Raw genomic sequence first — 10,607 nt, 5'->3', positions numbered from 1 at the left:
CTAAAAAGATGAGAATTGAGGCGAATATAGAAAGTTTAAAAGAAACATAAGATAAAATGTATAAAGTAAAAATTTAATGATGATTAAAAAAAAAAAAGACATTAATTTGGAATGGACTAAAATGGTAAGTGAGATTGATAAAATGGTACCAAGAGAGTATTAGATAGGCAGCACACTTGTTTTAATATCTCAAAGCACAACTTGTGCAGCACAAGTGCACTAAAGGTGCAGGCTGCACAAGAAATTAAACAAATGACCAACTCAAAAGGGAGCAAAAAAAGAAAGATTTTTGAAGGGAAATAAAATGGAGTTAATATATAAATAAAAGGAGGCATTCAAGGTTCTGAGTCAGGGAATTAATTAAATTTATAGAAAAAAGAAAAGAGAAGGGAAGAGAAAAGAGAGACATAATCCTGTATGGTTACCTCCTATGCTTAATGCTTGCATCTGTGAGATCTGTCACCTATTTTTGCTTCTACTGTAATACATGTACAAAGAAATATCCACAAATGGCTCACTCTGGATCAGCAAAATAGTGCAACACTCTCATTCTGAATTCTACAATTACAGCTGTTTGTAGAAGAGAATGTAAGCTTGCTCATGCAGCACTTTGCTTGTTGGGATTGGGGTGACAGCAGCATCATCATAGCGCATCCACTTGCCACTCGGATGGCGGGCGTCAGCTGTATAGTGACCCTTAAAAGGGTCCATCCCATGATGAGTTATCGTCGCAACAAGCTCATACCTCCAACCCTGTTGTAGTTATATACATAAATATATGATTCCAATTTTAATTTTAAAATAAGACAATCATAGGCAGGCATTGTGAGGTGCACGCTGCGGGCATGTAAGGTGAATTAAAGCATGTGCTCCATCTCAATTAAAAGCCTAAGTTGATAGTTGGACTGCACATATTATATTTATGCTCACAAGGTGCACGCTGCGGGCATGTGAGGTGCACGCTGCGGGCATGTGAGGTGCATGTGGCGAGCATGTGAGGTGCAAGTGGCGAGCGCCCTGCGTGCATTTCACACTCGACTTCTCTCTGTTTATTTAACTCTAAAAGGGAAAGAATCTCACCTCAGAATGGGGAGACACCAGCAAATCACGTCCAAACACGAGCTCCAAAGGGAAGTGTACAGGTTTGTGCAACTTGGCACTTCCTTCACTTCCATAAGTGAAGCGCATCAGATGCAACACCATAATATCAGAAAGCTCTAGAATCTTGACAGACTTGCTCGCACTCACCACTTCAGCCTGAAACATATATCATGTTTCAAAATGTTGATATTTGACAAGGATTAATTTCCTCTATTCCTAATTTACTATGCAAATTTCAATACAAAAGAGAAAAGAGAAGACATTTTGTTGCATAAATTAACGGAGTTCACCTTCCCATCTGCTGATGTTCTGTACCCTTCTAGAGTCTCTGGTGCAGAAAATAGTCGGAGAGCATCTTCTATTGTACAAACAGGATCCGGGCAAATGTTAAGGTGGAGCAACAGAAATGGTTGTACAGTTGCTGAGGCTTTATTACCTGCATAGATTAATGAAAGCAAGCTGACACAACTCATAAACAAGAGAAAGCAAAGGACAAATTGACACTAGTAATAGATTTATGTGTGAGCCTATATCATTAGTTTCTGTTTGAAGAGTGATACTAGTTTTTCATTCAACTGATTCACTAAGTCCTTGCAAATATGCAAAACATATAGCGGGTACAAGAGTACACTAAAGGCCAGGTAATTAGCATCCCTTCCACAATAAAGGAAAAAATGCATAATAAAACTGAGGAATTCTTGAGCATACCTCTTGCCTTCACAATGCTCTTCAACTGACCACCAAAAATTTGACTTATATTCCGTGGGCCAACAGTTTCCCAATTTTCATCATCATCCACATGTACAGATGAAACCAAAGAGGAGTTCCTTCCAACACCATTTGGCAACTCACCTTCTAATTTCAGCAATTCATCATGCATCTGATGCATAATAAAACTGAGGAATTCTTGAGCATCTTCTTGCCTGAAATAATTGCAAATTCAACCAGAGCACAGAAAACATGAGTATGACTGAAAATTGCAAACCAATACATTCCATTTTAAAAAATAAAACCAAGTTTAGACAAAAAGAAGCAGATCTACCTTTCACTGAGTGAAAAATTACACTATATTATGTGTAGTTATAACAAATTATAAATGTAATGCACATGTTATGCACGTGTTATAGTAATTTCAATTAATAAAAGTGACACACTATTCAAAATTCTAGGTTTGCTACTGCTATACACGCAGAAGTATTGCATCAAATTGAATCTAAACATCCAAAATATTTCTTTATGTTTGTATGAGGCAGTATATTTTAAGGCCATCCAGTTAAGACTGCCAGTAAGAATTTCAGTAGGAAGTAGTGGTAATTTTATTACCAGGAAATCAAAAGAAACAAATCATAGAAGAAAAGTTCCGAGAAAGGAAAATCAGTAACCCAAGGAACTGCACCTAGAAGTAAATATACCACAAAGGGTGAGGGTAATCCAGAAGTCTTAGTTAGGTGGCAAAAGTTAACAGAATTTCTGCACAATATTCATGGACAGTACATCATAGAATACTGAAAGAAATGCTTAAATAAAATAAAATTCTAAATAACAATGTTTAATACAGTATTAACTGAAAATAATAAAATTTAACTTGTTCATTTCTTCATCAATTTAATGATAGCAAGTGGAATGTTCGTAACTGAGAAATGGACAAGAGGGGAAGAGAATCACTTAAATAGATGCTAACAATCTAATTAAAAATAAAAACCTTTCTACATTTCCAAGTGCATGAGAAAATATATACTCAATAACAAAATTATAATCACTTAGCCAAAAACTGATTTAAATGAAAAAAATAATCAATATATGCATAAACTAAGAATGCTCCAGAGTTAAAGAAAGGGAGAGAAAATCTGAAGCCTTCACCCAATGGTTGATATATCATTTCTTTCAATATTTTACTTACATTTAAGTATGAAACGATTTAGAGTACCAAGTTACCAACTATTAAAATTTACAAAATGTAACCCATGATCCTTATTATTAATTTTATNAAATTTACAAAATGTAACCCATGATCCTTATTATTAATTTTATTGAGAATAACTGGAGTAGCAAAGTTTGAAATTCATAGCATGAGTTTACTCTAGTGTTCGGCATCTTTTAAGATATTTGATAAACAATTAGAAAAACAAGAAGGTGAGAATCTAAACTGCAAGATTACAAACAAAACAAAAGCAAATAAAAGATAATATGACTAGAATACTACATAGTCTGCAAACACTACATACAAACCTTGGTCTGCCAGTCAAGCTGTTTGGGACATCTGGAGTGAAACTTTTCAAAACTGATTCAAACATCAGAGGGCGGAAAGGCTTCCCAGTCTCCATAAATGCCAGATCTTTTCTCTTCAAATTTGATTTGAGGGGCATATCGAAATCAGAGATAAACTCAACAAATGCACGCAGCGTAGAATACCCACTCTATCATGTACAAAATTAAATTTGAGTTAAAGTTCAATGTTTTATACTTCCATATATTCTAAGAAGATAACCAAACATGCAAAGTACCTCCGGTATCTCACGAGTTCTAAGTTCCTGCAAGAGTTGAACAAATGGAGCACAAGAAAGCAGGGCCTGAAGGGTCGCATTGAGAAAGCACAGGTTGCCCAAGTTCACTAAACCTCGAGGTTGTAAATATCTAATTGTATTAACAGGCCCATTTGATGCTTTTACAACATTTTGTCTGCAATTCCCTACACTAAAGTCCTTTGATTCATCCAATGAAACCCCATCCAAGGAGGTTGATAAGTTAGTCACATTCACAGTTGATTCCTGCTTTATACTTGATTCCTTTGGTGTGACAGAAGCACCTTCAGAACTCAACAACTGATGTGCTTTGTTGCAAGGTTTCACTTCTTGGGCAGTACTATGGTAACCCAGATCTGAACCACCTATGCTTCCATTTTCTTGTGAGAAGATTACTGGTATTGATGCTTTTTCAGTACTGCCAGAAGTATTTTTGGAGTTCTCCTTACTAAAAACCTTGGATGGTTGAGCTCCCCTAGAATAATCAACTTTTGTTAGATTTGAGTTCAAAAGTCCCACAGATCTTAGGGTTGCAGAATCCAAAGAACCAAATGTAATCTCTACATCATTCTTCATTGGGTGCCCTTGCAAAGTTCTAATCTCATCTTCTGTGAATGACCCAAAGATGAAAACCTGATAAAAACAACAGATAAATTAGTAAATGACAACATGAAAAGTATTAATACCAACAAGATCCAGTAATCTTTCTTAGTTTTTGTGACACAAATGTTTACAAGTACTCATCTTTTTAACAGAATTAGAGAAAAGAAGAAAGATTGAAGAAAAGAGTATTTCTTAGGAAGATAATAATAATAATAATAATAATAATAATAATAATAATAATAATAATAATAATAATAATAAAAAGAAGTAAACAACAAAACAAAACAAAGCAATCAAGAAGCATACCCTTCAGAGGTAAGTTGAGCCAAGCTCAACACAAGCTTGCAAAATTAGATTAAAGGAAGATTTATTATTAGTATTATTCAAAACCTTTCATAGTTTACATGATTACACTAGTTCACAATCCTCTTTTAATCCACTCCTGAAACTGAGTGCAAGTTCAAGTGCTTTGTCAGTTTGTCATTGGAGTTGGATTTGAAAGCAATAATAATGACTTATTGTGGATCAATCATTAATTAATTAACAAGCCACTAGCCCTTACCAAATGCATACATTACCATGTCTGTCTCCATATGCAAAGTAAGAGAGGAACTTGGTCTACTTAGAAGGGGCATATAAGAACAGTCTACATAGGTTAAGAAGAATTATTCTTTTCCTGATAAGTAACCAAGAGGGCAATCAATCTATGTAATTGCTAATAAAGAAAGTCAACTATACTTTTCACCCCTTCTTCAAGAAAATGAACAAAATAATTCCCCAATCTTCACATCAAGCATCTCAATTAAATTCCAAGGTAGCAGATTACAACATCCAGAACTTGACAAATCAGGTGTGGTGCAATTAATAAAAGTTGTTATCAGGAGCACAAAGCAAAGCTACTCACTCTACTATTTTTCTAGGCTGTTGCACTTTCCTTGCAGTGCAGATATAAACTATAGAACTGTGCAAGAACCCACTGTGCTTTTCAACCATTTTGGGGGGAAAATCTATCCATAGACCATAGGCATTCCACTACTTTAATATTACTAATGCTATTATTACTTTTACAACTTAAAAGCATTAATGGAAAAGCAAGTCCTAGGCTACCACACCACTTCAACCACAGGTAAATGTACAACTCAAATTTATTGTACAAACGTTAGTTTAGCCATAAAAAGCATGGCAAAAGCTAATAACTATCTTGCCATAGCAACATAACCTCAAAAAATAATTGTTGAAATTTAATAATTTTGACATTTCCAAAATTTCCATATACAGGGGGATCTTATTTCTTAAGCTAATTGCAGGACTCAATAACTAATAATTCCTAATCAACAATGCAAAACACTTCAATAAGTATGAATTCAATTTTTTTTTAAAGGAAAACATATAATTATAACCGATATACACAAGATAATGACAGATCTTGCGCTACAGCAGAAGGAAAAAAAGGAATGATTTTGAATACCTCCATATCTACCGTTTTCACAGACTTGAGCAGGAAAGCTAGTTGATGGATCAGGAATGGATCTTTTCAGGATTTGAATTGGAAACCAAATGTAGATGATAGAGGAAGAGACGGAAAAAAACCGAAAAAGAAATACAGAAATGGGAGAGGAGAAGAGTTAGGGTTTATCGCTCTTCCTTAGCAACGACGATTTTGAGTTTGGAGTAGAGGATTGAATGTACAAATAGCACAAACGGTTTTGGGCAAAAAAGAGAATGCGGAGCCTACAATAAAAATGAAAAAAAAGTAGTGTAACTAATGGAATATTAACTAAATTGAAAATGATTTTCAAATTCCATTTTTGTAATTATTACATTTCAAGGTATCTTTTCAGTAAATTAGTAGGAAAATTAGAGTTGTAGTTAGAGGTAGATGAGTCAAGCTAACTCATGAGTGACGGTTACTAAAGCGTCACTTGGTCAATATTCAGCGTTTAGAGAGAGGTTCTTAGTAGTTTATTTTATTATTTTCTTTTTTGCATACTTTGTCTTTCAACTTGACAAAAAAAAAACACAAGCTGAAAACAAAAAATTCCAAGCCAAACTTAGAAATATTATGGTGTATTTTGTAAGAAGGATAGATTGTTTAATTTATTTTGCATATTCAAGTTGCATTGAATAGAAATTTTAATGAACTACAAACAAGGTAGAATTTTTATGCATTTTTTGGTTAGGCTACACCTGTTAGGTATTCCCACTCTGTGAATCAGGCTAGAAAAGATGTCCCATATAAAAAATTTAAATAGCTTGAACCCCCAGCAAAATCCTATATGAATAAGCACTGAAGGGAAGATATGTTGCAATAATAACTGGCAACAATGTAAGTTCCAGTTGTTCTCAAATTCCCATTTTTAAATATTTTGATTTGATGCAATACCATTATTACACTTTGAACATTTTCAACTTTCAAGGCAAAGCACTGTAAGTCCTAACAATAAGTTACCTCTTTTATATCACTACATGCTTGAAGCCTTGAACAGGCGGTATCCTGAGTTTTCTGAATACCACAAATTTCAACTTTTCTGGGTAAATTTTTAGTATCCTGGCTTTTACGAACTAGTACAGACAAGTTTTCCCATATAAAAAATTTACACATTATGAGTCCCCTGCAAAATCCTATATGAATAAGCACTGAAGGGAAGGTATATTGCAATAATAACTGGTGAGAATGTAACTTCCAGTTGTTCTCAAATTCCCATTTTTTACAATTTTGATTTGATGCAATACCATTGTTATACTCTGAACGTTTTCAGCTTTCCATGCAAAGCACTATAAGTCCTAAAAATAAATTACCTATTTTCTATCACTACATGCTTGAACAGGGGGAATCCTAGCTTTTCTTAATACTACAAATTTCAACTTTTCTGGGTAAATTTTTGGCATCCTGGCCTTTCTAAACTGGAACAGAAAAGTTGTCCCATACCAAAAACTCCCACATGATGATGAATCCCCTGCAAAATCCTATACCAAAAAAATAATTGACCCAAAGGTACAGTTGCAACAATAACTGTTGGCAGTGCAATTCCCTCACTCGAAACCCCTTATCACAATTCCAACGTTCTCATATTTTCCACACAAATCCCATAATCCCTACGAATCCTAACAATAAATCCTCACTGTTGCTTCACCCCACAGTAAAATCTCACCAACCATCAATCCACTGCACTCCACTAAGTTCCAAAACCGTGGAAAAAACACAAAAACAATGACAATATACAAGCAAACGACATTGCGCAATACAATGGCAAAGAGCATCCAATACCTTGGGATCAGTCATATTCGAAGACTGGAACAGGAAAGGCTCAGAGGAGAGCCAGTGAGGAGGCCATCGGAGAAGAAGCGGGGCCGAAGGGTGTGAATCGGGAGCCAAATGCAGGAGACCAGGAAGACAATAGAAGACATGAAAATGCGGGGGAGAAGAAGAAGAGAGGAGAGCAGAGGAGAAGAGATGAGTGTTTGTTAGGGTTTGGTCTCTCTCCCTCTTGTGAGGATTTCGGGTTTGGAGGTGAAGAAAGTGTTGTAATGGCGGACAGAAAGGGTTTTTGGGCAAACAGTGAGGAGAAATGGAGAGCCCAAAGGAGACAATGGGGGAAGAGGCACTGTAAATAATTGGAGACGACACTATTTTTGGTAACCCGAAGCAGCATATTCGATCATGCTTAAAAACTTTTTTCCCTTCTTTTTCTTTTTAAATTTAGCCAAATTCTACTCCCGCGCCGCTTTGGATCTCGGATCTCCGCCGCGAACTTCCCCCACGGCCGCCGTCTGACGCCTCTGTAGTGCCTCCTCTCGCTCTTCTCGCGCACGTTCGACACCGCAACCGACGCCGCGAAAGCCTACGATCGGGCGGCGTTCAGACTGCGAGGATTTGCATTTATTTGGCTCCAATAAATCCAAAATTTGTACTCTGGCTATATACTAATAGTAAATTTCTATTATGTTCAATCTTTAATTCTGTTTGTACTATTTTTTACTGTATATTATTTATATTAATTATTGTTGTTCCTGACATCTTAATCTTAATCTTTTTTCCAAAATCTTTTCTAATACCTCAGATCTTCTTTCAATTCTTATTTCTTCTATTTGTTAATTATAAATTTCTATTTTTTCATCTATTTTACTTATATTTCTAATGGCTTGTTTATATTTCTCAAGAATATAGACTTTGGTAACCCGAAGCAGCATATTCGATCATGCTCAAAAACTTTTTTCCCTCCTTTTCTTTTTAAATTTAAATTCTAATAAATGCAACAACAAACATGCTTACCAATGTCTACATGTTGGAATCTATGGTGCATGCACTTGTATTTGTATATATACTTGCATCTCACTAGCTCACCAACATAATATTACTTCCATAAAATTTATCTATCTTTCTATTTTGGAACGAATTAAAAATTTTACAAACCCTTCTTTTGACTTTATTGATATGCATTAAAAATTAATATCTTAATCATTATGAGCATATTAATCTACGAAATTCATTTATTCAATATGAAGAATCTGAATGTACTTTGATTTAATTCAAATCAGTAAAATAGTTACTCATGTGTCAATTTTTCAACATGATGCAAGAGTAAAAAAGGAGAGAGAAGAAGAAGAAGAAGATAAACACCATGGTGTAACTGACTAACTGTATATAAGTTTGAACCTTAAACTTAATGGTTCCCAATTGCTACTGCCCTAAAGACAAGTGGAAAACTAAATCACATTATGTCTCTTAACTAGCCTACATGTCCCTAAATACTTGTACATCAGTATCTACAAACTTTGCACTTTGTGACTGCTATTAAAACAAAGCTTTTAAACTTATTTTGAGTTGATTGATCAATTTAACTGTACTTCAAAATTCAAAAAGGTGTACCTCAAGAGTCAAAATGGTGCAATTCTAATGCTATGGAAAGAGTTACTTGTCTACATATGCATTTCCATCATCCATTTCACCTATTTTACTTAAAATTAAATTGTAAATAATTTTAAATTAATTGAATATATATACTGATCTTCCCAATTTTATTTTGAAATTATTTTTCACATGAAGCATCTTAAACAATTCTCATCTTGATAATTTTTTTTTTATTTATCAACTTACATGTTCTCTCCAACTAAATCAATTTCATGTAATTTTACACAATCACTATAATAAATCAATACTATGCATCTTTATGCTTGTTGACATATGCCACAAAGAAGAGCCACACGACCGCACCTTGGTTCAAATGTGGCTCCTTGCCCAGGTGTAGTTGTACGGCTTAATCCTGACGTCTCGTTTCTTCTAATCTGATAGGTTGTGTTTATTGAATGATTATTTAGTTGTTGGAGGCGGTTATTTGTGTTGGGGGTATTTTTGTACTTTTGTTTGCGGTATGCTTGCACAAATGTACTACCAAGTGTTCAGTAATGCACCACATATGCCCAATGTCTACAATGCTTAAATGGACAACACGCGTAGAATAAATGCACAACTATGCATGCACAAATGCTCCACCAAGTGTTCAGTAATGCACCGTAGATTAACAATTGCTATAATGCACCACACACTTTGTAAATGCTCTCCGTCTAGATTTTGGAATACACCATGCACTTTGAAAATACACAACACACGTTGGAGATGATTTCAATTTCTTTTTCAATTAGCGCTTGGGTAATTGTGGTGTGCCGTGTTGGAGACGATTTTGCCCCTATTGGTCATGAGTGAGAGAAGCCATTGTCAACTTTTGTAACTTTTACCCCAAGTATAACATCGGCTTCACCTAGATCCTTCATATAAAACTTAGCGCAAAACATTCTTTTTGTCTCATTTATTGCATCATTAGTTGAACTAAAAATCAGCATGTCATCTACATAGAGACATATAATCACAACCTTAGACTCAATATCTTTAGAGTACAAGCAGGCATATGAGCGGTTATCAGAGTAACCTAGTCTAATAAAATTTTATGAAAATTTTCATATCACTGCTTAGGTGCTTATTTTAATCCATACATAGATTTTTTGAGTCTACATACCTTTCCTTCTTATCCAAGGTCAACACTTCTAGGAGTTCCAAGTAGATTTCTTCATCCAAGTCACCATTCAAAAATGTTGTTTTCACTTCCATTTGGTGAAGTATCAACCTGTGTAGTGAAGCTAAAGCAAACAAAGAATGGATGGTTGCAATTTTTGTTATTGGTGAATAAATATAAAAATAATCTTCACCAAATCTCTATTTGTAGCCTTTAGCTACAAGTCTACCTTTCAATCTTTCAATTGATCCATCTAGTCTTAATTTTCTTTTGAAAATCCATTTGCAATTGATAGAACAAATTGTTATGTATGTATATATATATATATATATATATATATATATATATATATATATATATATATATATAT

General features: G+C 34.5%; 1 protein-coding gene across 1 annotated transcript; it reads right to left on the bottom strand.

Moving 5' to 3' along the window:
* Nucleotides 1-286: 286 nt before the first annotated feature.
* Nucleotides 287-8,119, bottom strand: LOC116005021 (ubiquitin carboxyl-terminal hydrolase 24-like). The gene is made up of 7 exons (XM_031245238.1): nucleotides 7,495-8,119; nucleotides 3,606-4,256; nucleotides 3,331-3,518; nucleotides 1,810-2,024; nucleotides 1,392-1,537; nucleotides 1,081-1,257; nucleotides 287-753 (listed from the first exon to the last, which is right to left on the bottom strand). The coding sequence occupies exons 1-7, from the start codon at nucleotides 7,507-7,509 to the stop codon at nucleotides 565-567; spliced, it is 1,581 nt and encodes a 526-aa protein (XP_031101098.1). The 5' UTR covers nucleotides 7,510-8,119; the 3' UTR covers nucleotides 287-564.
* Nucleotides 8,120-10,607: the final 2,488 nt, after the last annotated feature.

The sequence above is a fragment of the Ipomoea triloba genome, chromosome 14 (genome assembly GCF_003576645.1).
Source record: "Ipomoea triloba cultivar NCNSP0323 chromosome 14, ASM357664v1".
Taxonomy (NCBI): Eukaryota; Viridiplantae; Streptophyta; class Magnoliopsida; order Solanales; family Convolvulaceae; genus Ipomoea; species Ipomoea triloba.
The sequence above is the reverse complement of the archived record's forward strand: the minus strand, read 5'-3'. Positions and strand labels throughout refer to the sequence as shown.

Coding starts and splice junctions, on each gene's coding strand:
- LOC116005021 (XM_031245238.1), bottom strand. Junction 2,025..3,330: donor AGCTTGACTGGCAGACCAAG/GTTTGTATGTAG, acceptor CAATTATTTCAG/GCAAGAAGATGCTCAAGAAT. Junction 1,538..1,809: donor GAGCATTGTGAAGGCAAGAG/GTATGCTCAAGA, acceptor TAATCTATGCAG/GTAATAAAGCCTCAGCAACT.